We start from the raw sequence: 22,037 nt of genomic DNA, 5'->3' as shown, positions 1-22,037 counted from the left end.
ACATCAGGAGTGTCAGTGTCCAGAAAGTACTTAATTCATATTGAGTGGACAGGATGAGTATGTGGGTGGGTTGGTGATAGATGGATGGATGGATGGATGGGATGATGGATGGGTGGGTGATGGATGGATAATGAATGGATGGATGGATGGATGATGGATGGTGGGTGATAGATGAATGGATAATGAATGGATAGATGATGGATGGATGGATGGATGGAGGATGGATGGGTGGGTGATGGATGGATAATGAATGGATAGATGATGGATGGATGGATGGGTAGATGGGTGATGGATGGGTTGATGGATGGATGGGAGGTGGGTGGATGGATGGGTGGTGGATGAATGTATGGATGATGGATGGATGGATAATGAATGGATAGATGATTGATGGATGGGGTGATGGATGATTGGATGGATGGATGGGTGGATGGATAATGAATGGATAAATGATGGATGATGGATGGGTGGATGGATGATGGATAGGTGGGTGGATGGAGGGATAATGGATGTTTGGATGGATGGATGGGTGGTTGGTGGATGAATAGATGGATGATGGATGGATGGAGGGGTGATGGATGTTTGGATGGATGGGTGGATGGATAGATGGGTGGATGGATGATGGATGGGTGGATGGAGGGATAATGGATGTTTGGATGGATGAGTAGGTGGGGGGTAGATGGATAGATGGATGACAGATGGGTGGGTGGGTGGGTGGATGGATGGATGGGTGGGTTAGTGATGGATGAATGGATGGATGATGATTGGGTGGGTGATGGATAGATGGATGGATAATGAATGGATAGATGAAGGATGGATGAATGGAGGGATGATGGATGTTTGGATATATGGGTGAGTAGGTGGATGGATAGATGGATGACGGATAGGTGGGTGAATGGGTGGGCAGATGATAGATGATAGATAATGGATGGATGGATGGATGGGTGATAAGATAGATAATGAATGGATAAATAATGAATAATGGGTGGATGGATGGGTGATAAGATGGATAATGAATGGATAATGGGTGGATGGATGGGTGGAAGGATGGATGGGTAATGAATGGATAGATGATGGATAGGTGGAGGGATAAGGGATGTATGGATGGGTAGGTGGGTGGATGGATGATGAGTGGGTGGATGGATGATGAGTGGGTGGATGGATGGATGGATATACTGATGGATAAATAGATGGGTGCTGAGTATATGAAAATGAAGGGCTGGAGAAGGAACAACATGAGATTCAACCCCATCACTCCTATTCAATGCATCTCTTCATGTTCACAGCATTTAAATTGTTGAATAAGGACACCACAACCCCTAAGGTGTGTCCTCTGTGATGCGCCCTCCCACTGCCTTCTCCCTCATCCCGACAGCTGGCCCTGCAGGATAGCCAGCACCTGAGACGGAAGGAAGAGGCAGCATGGTCTATTTCCACATTGAAAGCGAGATTATGGAAATATACTTGGGTAACAGTTTATCTTAAAGTCATCGTTTTTCTGTTTCGTGCAGTGCGCTCTGCTTCAGATGTGTTTATACAGTTGTGCGGCTACTCTGAGGGCAGGCTCCACCGTGGCACCCTCCATGTCATCAGAGGCAGCACTTGGAGCTTAGGGTCCTTTCCATTTGCTCAAAGGTGCCCTCTTTTAAAGCACATCATCTTTTAAATATTTCTCTCTCTCATCCTTTTGCCCCAGCTTGATCCATGGAATAAACATGGCTGGAAAAAAAAAAAAAAAGCCAAAGTTAATTGCAGGCTCTTGGTTTCACTAGACAGGCTTCCCCCTGCCATTTATGGCCACACTGCCGTCAGAACCTTTGCCAGGCTTTGGAATGCCAGGAAGTGACACGGCACATTAATCCCAGTGACAGAAACAATGTTCTATTAATATTTTATAATAAACAAATGGACTAATAAAAAATTCATATACTTCAGGAAGAGTCGCTGCATTCTGAGCTGAAGCCACCTTTGGCTGGGGACCCACGGAATGTGCTGACATTTTCTCAGCCACGCTGTGTTTTCACAAGGCTCCCCACACGGCCTGGCAGCGCCTGCTGCTTCTGCTGGGCGGTCCCCGCCCTGCGCTGACACTAGTGGTGTGCCTGTCCACCTCCTCCCAAACTGTGAGTGCTCCTGCGACAAGGCTGTGCCCATCTCTGTTCCCAGCACCCAGAACCATCTGCCAGACATGGCGCCCTGACTGAATGCTCCTGGAGTGAGGACGTGCGTTGGTGGGCAGATAAAGTGCTTTAGAACAAAAAGAAATTTGGTAACATTTCTTCCAGGAATCTTTGCTTACTGTTAATAATTTGGTATCATGTATAACTTCAATGAGTATCAAAATAAGATTATCTAATTCTTGTGATAATCCAAATGCTTCAGTATCTCTCTTCATCCAGACATCAGAGCAATCCTTGTGTCTGTCAGTCCCCGGCTTCAGCCCTGTCTCCTTAAAAGTGATTGCACTTTAAATCCTGTTTTCTCCTCCCCTTTAATGGCTACCAAATTTCTCTTTATTCTAAAGCCCTTTATCTGCCCACTGATAGAGTTATTCATTGGAAGAACATTTAGTGAGGGCAGAGATAGAAATAGAGATCTCTGGTTCAGTGGCGTTTGGAATTGTTCTCATACCGTCACCTGCCGCTGGACGGGGACCGCTCGTCCCACACCAGTGGTTCTCAAACACGGGCATGCACCAGACGCCCCTGGGGTCTCGTCAGCCAGGCGTTGCTCTTCCCACCCCCAGAGCACGTGCAGCCCCATTCTCCTGGAGAAGGGGCCCTCGTGTGGAGGGACCCGGGACACGAGTCCCGGCTCAGGGACAGCTGCCCGAGGAGAGCCTCACACAACCCCACTCTACAAAACTGAAAAATTGCAGCAGCTGCTCTGCTAAGCGAAGGCCCACAAGCTGTCGGGACAGAGCCTTTAATGCTCAGGTGTAGTTTTTCTGTACTTCCCCAAGAGCGAAACACTTCTCAGCAAAATCAAAATGATTTATTTTTCCTTTATTTGCAAAAGGACAAAGAAAAACTTGTATCTTCGGCTGGCTGGTACATGCCAATCAGAAGCCATCCTGCCTGGCTCGGTGAGGAAGTGGGCTCGGGTCTTGGTCGCTGGGGAGACCGTGCGTGAAACCGCCCTGCGCGAGTCGCGGGGTCAGCGCACCCGGCCCATCGCAGCCGGGCTGGGCAGCGCCAGCAGCTCCAGGACTCTCCCTGGACACGAGCAGCGGACTCCCGTCTGCACCAGGTCTGTTCTTGGAGGCATCAGACTGTCCCATCCCCCAGCAGTCTCGTCTGACCTCGCTGCCTCCACGGAGACTTAATGATTTCCATCTGCTTCTCAGACCGATTAGTGGGCACTATCAATGACGCATCCCTTGTTTTATATGCCTGCTTTTCTTTTAATTCAATTTATTTCTTGAGGAGCTTGAAAAAAATATCTCATTCTTATGAACTCCGTCTGGCTGGAGCCTTGCAGCAGCTGCAGGCACATGTCTGGAGGGCGTCCCTGCCGGATCCCGAGGGCCCCCTCGCCCAGGGCCACCCAGATGTTTCTTCATGGCGCCATGTCTTTATTTTTGTTAATTTTTATTTAACTTTGTTCTTCTTTTTTATCAAAGTACTCATACTAATGCTTAAAAATAAAATAACGTAGAAGGGGTTCTAGTGAAAACTAGCAGTCCGTTCCCTACCCCTCTCACCCCCCCACCCCACGTGGAGCTGACGCCTAACTCTTTTGACTGTTTCTGCCATAGTTGCCATCATATCACTAAATAATGTGCATAATTCACTTTTCTTATCAATGAATTTATATGTAATTTATTGTCTTTTTCTTATGATAGGTAAGAATTCAGCATACCTACCTCCTCCATATATATGCACATCTTATTTTCTCTGTTGGTCACGTTTATAAACTTAAATAATATTCTTACAGGTTTTTCACAGTACATTAACTGGAGATGGAACTCTGGCTCCCCAGTTTATAAGATGAATGTATTAGTCCCCTGCCCTGGCCGCAGGCCTCTGGCCTGTCCCTACCACCCAGCAGCTTGTCATCTTTGCTTTTCCTTTTGTATCTCTGAGTTGATGGCATTTACACACTGTCCTATAACCATAACTAAATCTTCCTTACTTTTCTACAGGTTGATGTTAAAATATTAAAAGCAACAGAGAACATTTACTTTGTCAGAGCTAAGTAATTATCTTTCATGGCAGAGCTAAGTAGTACTCTGTGATTGCGTTTATTCTTGTTACACTTTTGTTTTTCCTGGAGTTTTAAATTGTTTTTGTTTTTTACTTGAACTATTTAATTTTATCATATTCTTTTTTTTTTTTTTCAAATTCTGTCATATATTCTTTTGTTGCATTGCTCTTTTCCCGAATCTCTCTCCCTGAGGGCCCTCCACAGCCCTGCTCCAGTGTGGACTGCTCTTCACCATCTCGGCACTAACGTCACCCTGGGATTTCCTCACTTCTCTCCCAGGGCGGAGTGACAGTTTCCTAGATCTTATGTCATCTTCTTTCTTCATTTACTCCCATTTTGTCTGGAGTACATCCTCCAGATGCTTTCCTAAGAAAGGAATGTGGGAAGTAAACGTTCTGAGTTCTCGAATACCTAAAAATGTCTTTTTTCCCCTCACATGTGTTTAAAATACTATCTGAATGTAGAATTGTAGTTTAAAAAATCTAATCCTCACAGCTAGGGGGATAGCTTCACTGCCTTCAGCATTCAGAGTTACAGACGACAAACCTAATGTCAGTCTGACACTTGTTCCTCTGTGAATCACTTATTTCTTTTTTCTTTCCAAAAGCTTTTTTGGATTTTGAAAGAATACCTAAATGTGGGTTTTCTTTTCATTAATCACCTATTGTATCCACAAACTTTCAACCGACCCTCCTGTTTCAACTACATTTCTGAGCTCTGAGTCCCCAGAATTCTCTCTGAATTTTCCACTCGGCAGGTGTCTTAGGCTGCTGCTTTCTCGAGCTACTCTTCCGTCTGCTGCTGTCTTCCAGAAATGTGCGGAAGTCTCTCAGCCCCTCCTGTTATCTTTATTATTGTAGGTAGATACCTACCTGTTTTATTCCTGTATTACCATTGCAATTAGGTTTCTGGAGGGAAAAGAAATAAACAAATGTGATAAATCCACCAACTTAAATTGGAAACTTCTAGTGTTTTCTTAATCACCTTCCTCTTATTTAAAAAGTAATCTATGCAGCATAGAACCCAATAATCACCCGTCAGCACACCACCTGTAGGTAATGACTGTGAGCAATCTGATAAATTTCCCTTTGATAATTTTTTCTAGAAATGTATATTTGTTCTTGGCTTCTTTGGCTTTTTCTTTTCTTTTTTTTTTTTTAAGTAATTAAGCCATTTTCCTAGCACCTGTTATCGTAGAAGTGCTCCTTTCCCACTGACTTAGGATGACATCTTTGTAACTATTCTGTTCTTGCATAAACATTATGCTGTAAGACTCTCCTCCCACTTGTAGATCTACTGATTGATACATCAGTAAAAAGTCATGTAGCTCTATAGTTATATCATATTATTAGCAACTCTTTGTACAAATTCTCTCTCATTATTCCTCCTTTTAAAAATCATCTTGGCTTTTTATCCAGTTCTTCTTATATGTAAACTATAAACGTATTCTATTTGATGCCCCCTCCAAAAGAAATTCACTGGTCCTTCTATTAGAATTAAATTGGTTCCTGTAACAAACATGAAGTGTTTGCCGTGTGTGAGGCACCGTGCAGTGTGCTGACGTACAGGGTAGGTAAGGCGGATGCGGCCTCTGTCCTCGTGAAGTTTAAATGTAATGTCTTCAGTTTTATCTAAATTGGTAATTATGTTGAAAAGTTATCATGTTTATTCTTCTATTCCAGAAACATAGTATGTTTCTCTTCCTTTTTCTTAAACATTATCCTTCTGTTTCATCATTTGTGATGTGTGCTACCTTTTGATTTTAGTCTTCTTTTAAAAATTTACTAAATGTTTATAATTTTACAAAATATTTGCCCAGTATTTCTTTTTATACTATTTTTATCACCTAATTTGAATTTATATTCAAATTGATAGTAGTTTAGAACTAGCTAGGAATTAATTGATTTTAAAGATCATCTTTTTTTACATGTTGAGTTTTTAATTTTAAGCCTTTAATTTTGCGTTGCCCTCCTCCCAAGCCAGCGTAGGGTACGTCCAAGTAGAAGATAGGCCCTAAACAAGAAAACGTTGATTGTTAAAACACACATTGAACCAGTAAATAACAATAGACCTGAAACAGGAGAAACTTTATATCAGAGCCAAGATTTTGATCCTTTGTCAAAACTTGTTTCCTTCCCACTGGACTGTTGTGGAATTTCTTCTTCCCTGTAACTGGAAGATTCCATCAGAACATGTTTAGCTGTTGCATCGATGTCCCTGGAAGGTGGAAAATCCTGTTAGTCCTCCCATTCGGGTCTTTCTCCGGCACAGAAGTGTCTTTCTCTGTGTCTGCCGTTATCGTCTTGCAGCCATGCTGGCCCCTCCGGGAGAAGCACCTGTCCCCGGATTGCAACAGCTGTCTCCTCTGGCACGTCTGCACCACCCTTCTCTGCCTTCCGCGAGAGCCTTCCACCGCGTCCTCCTTTTCTCTGAACCAGATTTCCCTAATTTTCAGTTTTGGTTTCCGTGCGAGCTCCTCATCACCTTTTTCATCTATCTCGTGTCTTTAGAGTTATGTCCTTTTTCCTGCCGGTGTCGTTTCCCTTTGCTCTGCTCTGTTGGTCTGACGCTCTCCGTCCTCCACCCCGAAAACAGCTCCTCCCGCACCTGGTGTTGGCCACAGGCAAGGCTGAGAGTCACCTTTGACCCCTCTCTCTGACTTTGTGGGGGCTACTGAGCCCTTCTCAGATGTAAACCTGGAAGACGTGGTATAACCACATCCATCTGGCTCGGCTGGGCTGAGTTGGAATTTTTCTTCTGCCTTCTTTAGAATTTTTCTGGGACATTCTAAGTCAGTTTATAGACACGGAAAACTGTGATCTTCCTTAACACCCTTAACTCCCACACTCCTGGCTGGTGCGCCCGGCACTTCAGGGGGGAGGAGAAGAGGTGCCTTCCGCCGCATTCCCGTGGCGGCCGATGCCTGTTCCGTTTTGGAGGCGGAGCTGGGCAGCCCCTTGTCCGGCTTCGTCAGCTCCATCTGTGCTGCAGTGAGAGGTCTGCAACGTTAATTTTTGGTGGCACTGTGACTTTTCATCATTTTTGGTGTCCTTTTAGGCGTGATAACACAACGTTGGTAAAGGCTGCCTCCGGTCTGCTGGCCAGACACCACTGCCTGCAGGAAGTCTCTGTGTTCACAGAGAGGCACATGTCTGTGCTATTTGCGACAACCACACACGCACTCCTCATATATCATCAGCAACATCTTGCCGCAAGGCACAGCTTTGGTCCCTCACACCAACCTTACCATCAGTGTGTTCCGTTCCTTCTGCATAGAACTACTTAGGCTAACAGCTTTGAAGTTAAGAAAACGGAAAACAGGCCGGGCGCGGTGGCTCACGCCTGTAATCCTAGCACTCTGGGAGGCCGAGGCGGGTGGATCGCTCGAGGTCAGGAGTTCGAGACCAGCTCTGAGCAAGAGCGAGACCCTGTCTCTACTAAAAGTAGAAAGAAATTATCTGGCCAACTAAAAATATATATAGAAAAAATTAGCCGGGCATGGTGGCACATGCCTGTAGTCCCAGCTACTCGGGAGGCTGAGGCAGTAGGATCACTTAAGCCCAGGAGTTTGAGGTTGCTGTGAGCTAGGCTGATGCCATGGCACTCACTCTAGCCAGGGCAACAGAGCGAGACTCTGTCTCAAAAAAAAAAAAAGAAAACGGAAAACATATTAAGTGTTAGGAGAACTTTATTTTATGTAGGGATTTCTGTTTACGAGAGGCTTCATTAAGCAGGTAAATGTTTTATTTTCCTTCCTATTAGCACAGAGCGTGACTACAAAACTTACATAGCAAAAGAACCTCATTGCATCCAAGCCGTCACCTCTTTGTCAGGCACCGTACCTCATCCCCCAAGCGCCACTAGTGCTCCTTCCAAACTGCCACATTGGTGGTGACGCTATGTCTCTGCACGTTGACTTGATTTTTCAAAAACAACTAAAATGTATTCAGCACCAAGTCTAGGCATTGATGCAGCTTGTGGGACTAGGAGGCGTTGGGTAGAGACAGGTGTTGCAGCACAGGTAATCCGCGAGCGCAGCCCGCAGCTCCGGGGTGACTCAGAGAAGGGCTCCCAGGGCATTCTGGTGAATGGCAGCAGGACTGCAAGAGGCATGTGGCTGCCTAAGGCGTGAAGAACTATCCTTACCCACCCAGAGCAGGACTCCTCACGGGTGTGCGTATCTAAAAAGAAGTCTTGGCCGGGCATGGTGGCTCACGCCTGTAATCCTAGCACTCTGGGAGGCCGAGGCGGGCGGATCATTTGAGCTCAGGAGTTCGAGACCAACCTGAGCAAGAGCAAGGCCCCATCTCTACTAAAAAAAATATAGAAAGAAATTAGCTGGACAACTAAAATATATATAGAAAAAATTAGCCGGGTATGGTGGTACATGCCTGTACTCCCAGCTACTCGGGAGGCTGAGGCAGGAGGATCACTTGAGCCCAGGAGTTTGAGGTTGCTGTGAGCTAGGCTGATGCCACGGCACTCTAGCTCAGGCAACAGAGTGAGAGTCTGTCTCAAAAATAGTAAAAATAAATAAAAAGAAGTCTTATCATATAATCTTTATAAAGTCCCTTAATAATTTTTATTGTTTCAGGTGTTTCAAAATATTTCTCATTATATTTCATCACCATAACATCTCTAAAGGTGCCACCAGTTTTTTGTTTTGTTTTGTTTTTTAGTTCATGTCACACAAATGAACTGAGGATTCAAGTTCCATGTAACATTAGCTGTAGAACCAAAGCTCTTGCAGGCCTCTAAGGTGAGCCACGTTCTACCCTAATCGAGGGGTGTCCCCTGCCCCAGCCAGGGTTCCGCAGGATCCAGGCAACGCGCGTCCACGTTGGACTCTCCTGGTTTTTACTACAATGTTTCCTCCGTACAATGAGGAGCCCCCGCTCCTCGCGCATGTATGTTGTGCACCTCCCACACCCTGCCCCCAGGAGACCCCCAAGACTGCAGCAGCGGCTCCAGGCACCGCTCCCGGCCACGTGCCTGGCAGTCACCCGAGTGGGAGGCCTTGGCGCTGCTGTGTGCCACGTGCTCCTGATTTAGGCCACGTTACTAAAGACTTCGATGAACAGGCAGATCTGGGGAACAGGAGAGATGCGGCACTTTACCTCCTGGTCACTGAGGCTTAGGTCAAGGCAGCTGGTCCTTTCTGGTGAAAATAGAAAATATTTGGTCCTTTCTGGTGAAAATAATTATTACATGTATCCAGATCCCTTTCCCACTTGCTGGGAACTGTCTAGCAAAGGTGCCGCCGTCTTTAGTGATAAAAGATCTTGTAAGACCACAAAGTAATCATTCTGAACAGTAGATCTCATTATAGATATAGATGGGGTGGGTGATTGAGTGAGTGTTAGCTGTCTTCTAGAACATTCTGGGAATTCACCTGAGGATATTCATTTGGAGCATTTATTTTCTCAACATTTCTTTCTTCCTCTTAAATATAAATTGTTTTTTTTTTAATTCAGTGTTTGGTGGGCTGTAGGTGATCAAAGTAATTACCAGAAGTCAAATACCCCTTGTAGGTAGCGTGGAACACTGGTATTTTGAGGTTTGGGCATAATCAGGCGTGTGACACCTGGGATATCAGACCAAGTTCGCCCGAAGCCCAGAGCCATGAACCAATTTCCCTAATTAGCTGGAGAGCATCCCAGAGTGTTTTGTCTTTAAGGAAGAGGGAAAAAGAGAACGGAGCCTTCGGCAGCGCCCTCGCTGCCAAGCCCCGTCCGGGCTCTCTCTCCGTCCTGCCTCATCCGACCCTCGCTGCTGCCCGGCAGCATGGAGCTGTGTGCTTGCCTTGCACGGTGGTGACAGTCGAGCCAACAGGGCAGCGTCCTCCGGAGCACATGACCTGAACGCCCAGGGCAGCGCCGTGCATGCTCCCTTGGGGTGGGTGGGACGGCTGGGTGTGGGGCCACAGCACCCACATACGGCTCTCCACGTCTCGTAGCATGTTTTAGTCCATGTTAACAACCCAAATTCCCGTCGGTGTCCTGCATCCACGTGTGTCCTTGGTAACCCCCACTTCAGGGCCTCACAGTGTGGCTCTGTCACCCGCAGGCCCCAGCCACTGGCCCTGCATCCCGGGCTGGGCCGGCCCCTTTGCTGGCCCGTGGGCTCCTGCAACGTCGCTAACCCTGTGCGTTGGCCGTTTTCAGGGAGTACTACATCACCATGGTGAAGTGGGCCACCAGCACCAAGGTCGCCGTGACCTGGCTGAATCGCGCGCAGAACGTGTCCATCCTCACCCTCTGTGACGCCACCACGGGGGTCTGCACAAAGGTACAGCCGGGGCGGGGGGTCGGGGCCAGTAGCAGGGAGGGGGCATCCCGGCCGCATCCAGGCCCTGTGAGCCGCGGGGCCAGAGCAAGGCAGGCTGGCTTGTGGCCGGCGGTTCCCACGGGCCTGCTTGAGGACGGAGAGGGGACACAGGTGGGCAGCCGAGATGTGCTCAGGATCCCGTGCCCTGACCCGCGTGTCGGCCCTGACCCGCTCAGTGCAGGGCTGGGCGCCACCTGGTGGACTGGCTGGGTACTGCTACCCACACCGGCGAGTCACCTTGGAGTGGCTGGTGGGTCCTGCCGCGGGCTCACTGATGCCACCCACTCCTCCTTCCGCTGGGTGCTCAGAGACGGGAAGGGCACGGCCCAACATGCTGCTGGCTCCCCCAGGGACCCAGGGCCAGTCTGCCAGGCGGGCAGTGCTCAGGGGCCTCAGGCTGGCGTACTGTGTGGTCAGAGGAGGCCGCCGGCGTGGGGAGGAGAAAACACAGGCGACAAAGAGCGGCCGAGGAAGGAGGACGCCAAAGGGAGCTGGCCCAGGCGACCTCTGGCCCGCACAGCCCACCCAGGCTTCGCTCTGCAGGTCACGCTGCCACACTGCCAGGTCACGGCCGTAAGGAGCAGGTCATCTCAGGTTGGGTTAAAAAAATCAATTTAAACCAATTAATATACTCAGGCAGATCTTTCAGAAACTCTTTTTTGACCCTACCTTTTTATTCCCCACCTGAGAAGGAAAGAGCCTGCGTAGGCGCATTTACTGTGACTCGTATTTACTGTGACTCGTATTTACTGTGACTGGGCCCCTAAGACGGCGGCTGTCACTGCGCTGCCAGGTGTGGCTGGGAGTCCAGTCCCAGGGATTGTTTCTGAGGCTGACACCCCCGTGGGCCGGGGCCCCCCCTCACTTTCACGTAACCTGGAGCAGCTTCCAGCTTGTTCCCCGGGCCTGCTGGAGGAGGGAGAGTGGACACAGGCGGGCAGCTGAGAAGTGCTCACTGTCCCTGTGCCCTGACGTGTGTGTCAGCGAGAGGCTGTGTCCTGCCGGCGGCCCAGGGACAGAACTGCTCCAGTGTGCGGAGGTCAGAGCCGCGGTGGCAACAGGCCCACAGCACCTGGGGACGACACTGTCGCTGAACTGCCAGATCTGGGTGTTCTGGGTGTTGTTCTGTTGGTGCATCTTTCCGCAAGTGCCGTGAGAACTACCTTTCATATTTGTTGTGAGCCCTTTCCAAGGGTGTTGGTCCACCAGGGTTGTGACTCAGAGTTACAGACTGGAACTTTGATGCAATGTCCACACACACACAAATTCTTAACACGGTGTAGCGCCTGAGGTTAACCTTTAGAGGAACACATGCCAGGCAGTGACGACTGTCAAATGGTAGACGTGCCATCATTCTCCAGAGGACTCCTGCCCACCACAGATTTGTCCCTGTTGTTAGGGATAGTGGCATTTTTCTCATTCGAGGACACTTGTGTTCGGCTCGGAGCCACACACGAGACAAAGCTGAGCGGGGATTGCCTCCTCCCCAAGCACGCCCCGCAGCTGTGTTGTGCTTGTGCAGCCACCGTGTAGGTGAAGCCAAATTGTTTTCTGCACTGCCGGTCACAGACACAACATGTGCAAAACAAACCCTTGTCTAATGCTCTCATTTCATTTCAGAAACACGAGGATGAAAGCGAGGCCTGGCTCCACAGACAGGTAACTGTTCCATGCGCGTGCCCCGTAGTCACCCCACCTGCGCTCAGCGCTCTGACTGCAGCGGACACCTTCGCAAATTGTCACGCAGAGCCCCACGCAGAGCCAGGTGACTGTGTGTGGCTCTGGTCATTGGGCTGGGTGACAGCTCCACCGTCGCTGTGTCCTCCTGGGTAGCCCGAGGCATTCCTGGAGAATCTCAGGGTTCTGGGAAGAGAGTGTGACAATCACAGCTCTTCAGACCTGAGCTCTCAGTTAGGTGACATCCTTTTGGTGAATTCAGAGTGGTGAGTTCATAGCAGCTGCCTTGACATAATCTGCTGTGATAAAAGAAAACAAAAATGTGGTTGAAATTCCTGTTTATTCTCAGGGGCGGTTTCCCCAGGGATTTCTCCTCCCTAACCCAGGTGAAGAAATGCACATTAGAACAAACTCTAGGGACTCGAGATTAAAAGAGGTCAGGAGAAGCCTGGGTCAATCACTCTGTGACAAATCATTTTTAAAAAATTAAACTTACACAAAATATAAACCCCTCAACACTGGTATTTTCTTTCTTTCATTCTTTTTGTCTCGTTCCACACTGTGACATTAGAAAGAACAGGCAGAAAGGTTTTAGAGGCTTATTTTCTTCTAATCCTGTCTTATGGGATGAAAATTGTTTTAAAATACTCTGGGGAAAATCAAACAGGACGTGAGTCTCAGGAATCTTGCCAGAGAGGCACAGGTGTGCTTCTTTGTTGATACGGGAGAGTCTCTTTATGGAAAATAACCAGAGCTGGATGACACAGCTAGCAGCAGTGGCTCTCACGGAACATTCCAGCCCTCCGACTGCCGTGTTACCTTCTCTGTCTGTGGAACCAGCCTCTGTAGATTGTCTCCAGCGGGAATGCCTCATCAGTGGATTATTTTTAAATACATCCTTTTTCAGTTTTGTGCCAATCTTATTCAAAAGAGGAATGGGTCAGTTTGGCCACCTTTGTTTTCCCACGTCAAAGCTTGGGTACCAAGTCCACGCCAAGAAGATATCAAGAATGACAGAGGGGTTGGGAACCCTAAAATATTAGCATGCTGGAAAGTTCTCGAATGCCACCTGGATCAAACATATAAGCGTAAATATCAAAAATAACATGATGTTTTATCTTACATCAGACAAAATATCAGAAAGATTGGATGAAAGGACCGTTTTTAAAACTTCATTATGTGTACAGTTGTGTGTTCAGCCAGTATTTACGGATCTTTCAAGGCAAGATGCTAGACTTTGTGCGTTTCAAAAAGTGAGTCAGCGCCTGTCACTGAGCACATGTTGTCACGTGTCAGAACTTCATTCCTGTCTGTGGCTGGGTAATATTCCTTTATCCGTGCATTCCGCAGTCTGTTCAGATGGTGGCGGACGTTCGGGCTGCTACCGCCGTTTAGCTGTTGTGCATAGTGCTGCTAAGGACAGACACAAAAGCCAACTGTTACACAATTCCATTCATATGAAATCTCCGGAATAAATAAATCCATAGAGACAGAAAGCGCATTGGTGGTTTCCAGGGGCTGGGGGAGGAGAATGAGGTCCAACAGCTTAACAGATATCAGGTTTTATTTGGGGGTGATAGAATGTTCTGGAACTACATAGAGGTGGTGGTTACACAACATAGTGAAGGCATTAAATGCCACCGAATTGTTTACTTGTATTAAAATGTTTTATGTTATGGGAATTTTACCTCAAATTTTTACAAAATGGATCAGCTAGAGCATCAGCTCTCAGTGACGTTGTTTGTAGCGCACAGGGAGATGGGATGTGCACGTAAGTGCCAAACTGTGGGAAAGGGGGGGACCCTCAGAGATGGTCAGAAACGGGGACTAGGAGTCCAGGCGCTGGTGGCAGTGGGAGCCGGGAACCGCGGAGCAGGGTGCGGCGCAGGTGGCCTTCGCCTGGCAGACTTCGCACGTGCACAGGACGAGGTGAGGACGTGCCTGTACGAGCATGTTTCTTTGCTGGGGGGCAGCGAGGCCTCTGGAACGCCAGGCAGAGGTGCCCACCCTGCCTCCCTGTCCCCTCCAGCAGCACGTCCATGGTGTGGGGTGAGGGGTGGCCCCCGGCTGGTCACCTGCGGCTTTGCCCTGGGGGTAGACGGTAGAGTGCGTGGTCTTGCAGGCCTGTCCTCCCCTGCTCGCTTCTTCCCCAGCTCTGCAGGGCGGCTGCAGCGCCGAGACCGGCGGCAGGATTCTCCGTGTTTATCGCCTGCGTGTCCCAGGATTCTCCGTGTTTATCGCCTGCGTGTCCCAGGATTCTCCGTGTTTATCACCTGCGTGACCCGGGATTCTCCGTGTTTTTCGCCTGCGTGTCCCGGGATTCTCCGTGTTTATCGCCTGCGTGTCCCGGGATTCTCCGTGTTTATCGCCTGCGTGTCCCGGGATTCTCCGTGTTTATCGCCTGCGTGTCCCGGGATTCTCCGTGTTTATCGCCTGCGTGACCCGGGATTCTCCGTGTTTATCGCCTGCGTGACCCGGGATTCTCCATGTGTATCGCCTGCGTGTCCCGGGATTCTCCATGTGTATCGCCTGCGTGTCCCGGGATTCTCCATGTTTATCGCCTGCGTGTCCCGGGATTCTCCATGTGTATCGCCTGCGTGTCCCGGGATTCTCCATGTTTATCGCCTGCGTGTCCCAGGATTCTCCATGTTTATCGCCTGCGTGACCACCGCCCCCGAGAACACCAGCCCAGGCGCAGGGTAGACAGCCTGAGTGGGATGTGCGAAACCAGTCTTTCCAGGCAAAACCAAGTCAGTGCTTAAAAAGTAGCATGAACTAAAATAAGTCTCACGGTTTTGAAATGTAAACTTTAAAGCATTTACTAAATAAACAGCTAATTTTTTTAAATTGCTGCTTAAAAATCTGTACTGCCGTCTTGAGTTTGGAAGGTAACGTTCTGTGGCAGACGTGTCCTGTGAGACGGTCGTCCCCGGGCGGTTGGCCCGCCAGCGCGGTTGCATCTGCCCCTGGGCTAGGTGAGCGCCGCGCCAGCCGCAGCAAGCGGCACACGGTGTGTCTGAGCCCTGCAGACTGTGAGTCTGCGGCTGTGAGGTCAGGGCTCCAAGGTCTGTAGGAAAATCCAGTTTCCAGCAGTTTCTCATTACATTCCTTGTCTCATAAGGGAATTCATGGACCCTGCTTTTCAAAAATAACCTGTAGTGTTTCCGCATCCTTGAAGAAACCATGAGACCCTGGAGGCAGCTGAGGAACTCATTTAAGGCTGGATTTGCCGTCTGTTACCCGAGAGGCTGGGGCTGCGTTTCTCCTCGGGGGAACGTGGGGACAAGCCGGGGAGACACACGCTGAGGCCACGCGCCCTCTGCCGTGCATCTCGAGTGGGTCGCGGAAGCTTGCTGCAGCTGCCCCAGGGGAGACTGGGCTCTCCACCCGCTAAGTCTGTGTCATCCCAGCCGCCCGGGTGCCTTTCTTCTCCTCCCACCTCCTGCCAGCACCCTCGGCGTGGACCCCGCAGAGACTCCCCGCGAGCCAAAGAGAAGAGGCAGATGTGTGAGGGGAGACCCACCCAGCCCGCTCTGCTCTGCGAACGTTCAGGGAAGCGGCAGCCCCTCCCAGCCGCACCCGCACACCCTCGCCGCCCACCACCCAGGGCCGTCCTGACGCAGCTCCCCGGGGCCGCCGCCCGGCCCAGCCCCCGGTGAGAACCCCAGAACTTGCTGTGTTGGCCGAAGGGTCACTTCCATGGACCAATTTCTGGCTGTCTGTCTTCTGCCATCAGAATTTTGGTTTTGCGATTTCAAAATTTGGGTTGGGAGATTGAACTAGCTGAGTATATCCGAACCATGGAAAGAATTGTCAGAAAGGCGACAAACAGCTCATGAAGAATCTCACAGTGATGGGTCCGAATATGCACGTAGATGGAAGAAATACGACCTAGTGTTTGATGGCTCCATAGGGCGACAGTGGTTAACATTAATCAATTGTGTATTTTCCTAGATAGCTAGAAGAGAATAATTCGAATGTTTACAGTGTTAAGATAAATATTTAAAGTGGTGGATATCCCAGTTACACTGACTTGATTATATGAATGTGTCAGATTATCATATGTACCCTGAAAATACACACATCTAATATGTATCAATAGAAAAATTAATTAAATTTCTTAGAATAGAAATTAGGTTTAAACTCAAGTGCCAAAATCTAAAAAAAAAAAATTCTTAATAGCAAATGTTCATATCAAGGACATTTAATAAATTTATATTTGGATCAAATCACAGCTAAAGTTCTGTGACCATGTAATCAAAGTAAGGGTTAATACTGAACATTTCCTGGTAATTGCCATAAATGGTTATGACGACTGTGATCACAGTTTTTCATCAGTTAGAATGGCAACAAAGAAGGGGAAGTAGCTCACTTCAAACGCAGTCACTTTGGTCTTTAGTCACATCTGGTCATATCTGGAGAAATGACTCCTCGGTTTAAAAAAAGAGTCTCTCACAGATGTCGTAAGCATGGAGCCGCAGAAACCAGGCACTGTGTCTGATAAACTGTTTGTTATCCAGAAAGACTGGAAACATTTCCCCCAAAATCAAATGAGAGAATCAGGGTAAAACCCAGTTCTCCCAGTCAACAATCATTGTACTAAAATGCACTAAAACTACGCTTTGCTTCTCGGAGAGACCCCAGGCCTAGTGCCTCTCCCCGTGTTCCGTGGGATGTTTCCGTGGAACAAGGTAAAGATAACGTCAACATGGTTGAGGCATTCTCCTTATAAAAACAATACTTCTGGCCAGAATTAATTATTTATCACATTTATTTAAAGTATTTTTCTTTGTCAAAAGTGCAGACATTTCCCCCAGAAAACTGAGGGAGTACTGCCGTATCCATCCTGCAGCTGGCACATAGAACCACATTTAAAAAGCCAAATTAACCACTGGGCTTTCCACTCCCTCCACTTTTAAATACCATGCTTCCAACTCTAAATGGAAAAATAAATATTTGCAGATTAAAGGTTTCATTTTATTGCAAATATTCATGAAGATTAAATGTCGTTTTAATCACATGTTAGTTTATTTCTCTGGGCATATCATATTTGCATGTGTGCACTCACTGTAGGGAAATGAGTTTTCCTTGTGCCAGCTGGGGTTTATTTACCGTTTGTTCTCAACCCCACGTCAGCGTGGAGCTCTTTGAATCAGAAAATACATGTCGTGGCCAACTAATGGGTGTTCACAGGTGGGAACTGCCAGACCTGAGCTCCAGAGAGGCGGAGGTGCTGCCGCAGCAAAGGCCCCTTTGCCCGTGGAAGCGACGGCCGACCTGGGCCCGGCGGAGACTGAGAAACGGGCTGGGGGCCCGGTGGGCACGATGGCAACTTGCTCTTGGGACTGAAACCCAGCCTGGAACCCCCTCCCCTGGAAAAACTGGGAACTGCCTTTGTCTCCAGGGAAAAGTGAGAATAGATCCAAGCCAGCGCTGGCGTCCGGTGCACGCCTGGTGTGGAGGGGTCCCCGGGAGAGCTATTTCCCCTGTCATCCACACTGGGAGTGATATATAGGATTTGTCCTTGGGTTTTTCCCCCTTTTTTTCTTGTCTTCTTGATGGCCTATTCAGTGTGAGACAGATTTTATTAAATGAGAACAAAAGACAGGCTTGGAAGAATAGAATTCATTTTTAGGCAAAATCGGGTTTGTGACTGCTCAGAATTTTGTTCTTTCTGATATGTAATAAATGCCACCGGAGAACTGTTCCAACGCGCTCTGGTTTCCGTGGCAGCGGGTCAAGGGGAGGCACCCCGTGTGCTTCTCGAGAGTTGAGTTCCCGTTCCCTCTGCTGAGCTCGACACCACACGCCGCAGTTCTTTTAATTGGTGCTTTATAGACAGGGACGCCTTTTTATCAGCCTCTGCTTAGGCTGCGGCCTCTTAATTCTCCATTATTCCTTTTCTTTTAAACAAACTTAACGTTTGACTCATGATTCCCAAGGCAAGAAAAGGCCCCGCCAAGCACTTATTCTTTCCACTGTAACGTACCTCTCGTTAGAAATGACATAGGCACTGTGTCTCGGGCTGTATGTTATCCTGGTCAACCTCTTCAAAATGAAAGGAAGTTTCAGCCATGGTTTAATCCATTGCTTTTGTCCGCAGAATGAAGAACCCGTGTTCTCCAAGGACGGCCGGAAGTTTTTCTTTGTCAGAGCGATCCCCCAGGGAGGACGAGGAAAATTCTACCACATCACCGTGTCCTCGTCCCAGGTAAATCCTGCTGCCTTCCAAAATAGTTTGGCCGTGTTAATGACAGCTTCTCGTGGCTGAGCACACTTGCCATTTTCAAGGACCCCAGAGTCCCCACGGGTATACCGACCTCGAAGGTGAGGTCCCCGAGGCTGGGCAGAGTGTGATACTTGCAAAAGACCAGAGGTGCTGATCGGGCAGTGGGTCCAGCTTGGCTCTTTCTCTTAAGGCTCCTGCTGGGCACAAACCCCATCCTCTAGGTGTGGGTTCGATTTTTGAAGCTGTCTAAAGTTGTAATATTTGGGATCAGGGTAGTTGAATAAAATCTGATGAGAAAAAGGGTTCATCAAAAATATTCTGTGGATATAAAGTAGAAGGCTTGGATTTATGATTTGGCCCAAAAGGCAATTTCAAAAGAAAAATCCCAAGACTATCCCCCCTGGGAGCAGCTTGGTGGAATAAGGGCAGGGGCTGCCGTGACCCCCACGGTGGCGGTGGCGTCTGTGCAGCCCACTCGGCTGCGTGGCTTACAGAACGTCTGCAAACTGCCCCACTTGCTCATGCCCATGGTCTTCACGCCAGGGCCCCAGACTCCTCTGTTTTCTCATTTCGGACCACTTCAGTCAAGGTTTAAAAATTTTAGCTGTTTTCATAGCGCCCCAGTCTCTGACTTCACCAGGTGGTCAGCGTTGGCTGCAAACCACCGAGAGGACCCACCCCATCGGCAGCAGGCAGGTGTGCACCCTCTGCCTGGGAGGCCCCCACCCCTGCCCCTCCCAGGAGCCCTCAGCCCCCGCGGCCCTCCCAGCCCTCCTCTGCTCCTCCAGGCTCTGCCCTCCCCCAGGACTTCTGTCTGCTGTCCCCAGGGCGTGTGCCTCGGGCCTCGTGCCCTTCACCTAATTTAATCTCCATCAGCTCCGCACCTGCCTTGCCCCCGGCACCTGCCATCCAGAACGGCTGCGGGCGGCTGCACTTTGGCACCTCCACACCAGTTTCCAGTCACCGCCGGAAACGAAGGTGGCTCCTGTCTAGGCGGCCGTTGCTCTCTCTCTGTTGTGATTTATCGTCGTAATTATTCTCCTTAGCTCTGGAAGGCACATAGGGAGAGACAGTGTGTGCCAACGTGCAGTACTCGATAATACGATTCTGAACTGTCCTTGTCAACGACGGCAGAGGGTGACAGAAGAGCCCAGTGTCCCCTTCCTCCTCCCTTCACTTTTTCTCTATTTCTTTGCCTGATTCCGTCCACTTCCCTGCATTTCTCTCTTTCCTTCCTCCCCAGTCCTCCTTGAGTAATGACTCAGATTTGGGGTGTAAAAGGCACAATGGCAGCCCCATAAAGCCTGGTTCCCCTGGTGGGACACTTCTGTGGTGGCAGAACTGGCGATCCAGGTACCAGGTGACACGCACCACGGAAGAGGGCCACGTGCCATTCCCCACCGCTGACACTCAGAGAAGGGGGGGCCTGGGGGCCTGGGGTGGTCAGTGGTCTCCACAGACGACGCTGAACTTGAACCAGGCCCCTCGGGAGAGGACCAGGCAGGAGGCGACAGCATGCCCCACACAGAGAATGGTGGCCCCTTGTTGCCTGGTACGGAGGAGCCCAGCCGGGGCAGCATCTCACTCCTAATGCCACGTCTGTGTTTCAGCCCAACAGCAGCAATGACAACATCCAGTCCATCACCTCTGGGGACTGGGACGTGACCAAGATCCTGTCCTATGATGAGAAGCGGAATAAGATGTGAGTAGAACCAGGGCCTGGGCCCATCTTCCTGGCCGGGCAGTGGGAGGCACGTTTGTTGGTCAGATTATACTCAGAGAGCCCAGGAGGCCCGTCTCTCCTTCCTAGACAGCACCACTGGCTCCTAGGCTTGTCAGAAATGTGCCGCATATGCCGCCTCAGCAGCCAGAGCTGCACAGTCCGGACGGTGAAGTTGAGCTGGCGCCAGGCCTGCGGGTGGCGCCCGTCGGTACCTGGCGGCCGTGGTGGGGGCGCCCATGGCTGCTGAGGCCTTGCTGGCTCCGGTGCTGCGCCCAGTGCCTTGCGAGCTTCATCTCCTCTAATGCGGCAGCTCCGGGGGGTAGGCTCGTTGCTTTCCCCAGTTGAAAAATAAACAAACTGAGACAAAAAGGAGGTAAGGACTTTACTCCCGGTTATTCAGCTGGTGGCAGGTGGAGTCGGCCCAGACAGTGGGCATCCGGCTGGTGCCGCCCCCGAGGCTGTCTGGCCTCAGCTCTGTGACAGGAGCCATGGCACGGTGTCTGCACTGGGTGTCTCAGGCAAAGGTCATGCACCGAGCGTGTCGGGCCAGGCTCTGTGTCTGGTCTTACAGTAGGTGTCCTGGGCCCTGCCCTCCAGAAGGTTAATAATCTTGCGAAGCTCCAAATCCAGAGGGATGCCCGGCCACCCTCAGCCCTGCAGCGGTGCCCTGCAGCTCCGGAGTGAAGGCTGGTGCCGCAGGTGCCGAGAGCCCACAGCGTCTGCGCTGGTGTGTCCTCAGCCCGTACGATGACCCTTAGGTGCCTGGCCATCCCCTGCTCTGGCCGCAGGTGTGGCTGGACTGGAACAGAATTGCCCCCGTGGGCCACGGGATGGCAGCAGCCCCGAGGTGTGGCTGTGGGGGGTGCAGGGGTGTGGGGGCAGATGCGCCTGCCAGCAAACTAACCTGTGCTCCCTGACATCTTGCAGTTACTTCCTGAGCACGGAGGACCTGCCTCGGCGGCGACAGCTCTACAGGTAGCCAGCCCCCCTGCACTCAGGCTCCCCCAGCAGGGCTCCCGGCTCAGTCAGCAATAGGGCAGGGGAGGCAGCGAGAAAGATCCCACCACAGGGGTAGCTGCGAAGCCTGGAGAGAGAGAACAGAACTTGCGGAGTCCACCGAATTTGAAGCCTTATTTTATTTTTGTGCTTGTATTGCATGGCGTTCCCCCCACTGACTCTCCCTTTTGATAGGCAGTGGGCCAGCCTTTGCCTTTCACCTGCTTTCAAACATGCGCTTAGAGGAATTGTGCTCACCTGGGTTTTGCTAAGGGCAGAGTCGGATTTGGAAACCCACCCGTGGGCGGGAGGGGTCGGCCTGCCGCCCTGCAGTGCTGCCCATGCGCTGAGGTCTGTCACCAGAGCAGGCAGGGGCTGGGCTGGCCCACTCCAGATCCTGGAGAGGGACTAGGCCTTCCCTGGGGTCTGTCCCTCTTCAGCGTTCGATCTGGTCACTGCCCCAGTTACTGTTCTCACTACAGAAGGCTCTTGGCCCTGGGTGCTTCCCACCTGTGGCAGAGGGAGGGGCAGTCTGCTGCCGCCTCGGAGGCTTCCGGACTAGGGGAGGGCTGCGCTGCTTGCTGCCCAAATGCACCCGGGCCAAAGAGGATGTCACTCGGCGTAGACCTCAGGCCAGAGGCCGGTGACTGGCAGTCTGGACCGGGCCAGCTCTGCGGGGTGGTGGAAAGCCCTGGTGCACCGCAGGCCTCCCTCCCGTGCGCCAGCCTCGGTGCTGAGGGTGCGAGGGCCGGGCTGGGGCCAGGAGGAGGGGACACACAGCTTGCTCCTCCACAGGCTTCCGTCACTGTGTGCCTGCTAGGAACATTGAAATCGGTCGTGTCACCATGTCACCAGATTAATAACAAGTGCCAAGGCAGCCTG

General features: G+C 50.3%; 1 protein-coding gene across 3 annotated transcripts in view; it reads left to right on the top strand.

The window, feature by feature from the left end:
- The window catches only part of DPP6 (dipeptidyl peptidase like 6), a 616,516-nt gene that overhangs the window by 535,235 nt on the left and 59,244 nt on the right, over nucleotides 1–22,037 (top strand). For all 3 annotated transcript variants that reach the window (XM_045564622.1, XM_045564624.1, XM_045564623.1), the window contains 5 exons: nucleotides 10,368–10,491; nucleotides 12,151–12,189; nucleotides 18,311–18,418; nucleotides 20,047–20,138; nucleotides 21,087–21,134. In XM_045564622.1, the coding sequence (XP_045420578.1) occupies nucleotides 10,368–10,491; nucleotides 12,151–12,189; nucleotides 18,311–18,418; nucleotides 20,047–20,138; nucleotides 21,087–21,134 (411 nt within the window). The remainder of the gene's footprint in view (nucleotides 1–10,367; nucleotides 10,492–12,150; nucleotides 12,190–18,310; nucleotides 18,419–20,046; nucleotides 20,139–21,086; nucleotides 21,135–22,037) is intronic.

This window comes from Lemur catta, chromosome 11 (assembly GCF_020740605.2).
Source record: "Lemur catta isolate mLemCat1 chromosome 11, mLemCat1.pri, whole genome shotgun sequence".
Taxonomy (NCBI): Eukaryota; Metazoa; Chordata; class Mammalia; order Primates; family Lemuridae; genus Lemur; species Lemur catta.
The sequence above is the reverse complement of the archived record's forward strand: the minus strand, read 5'-3'. Positions and strand labels throughout refer to the sequence as shown.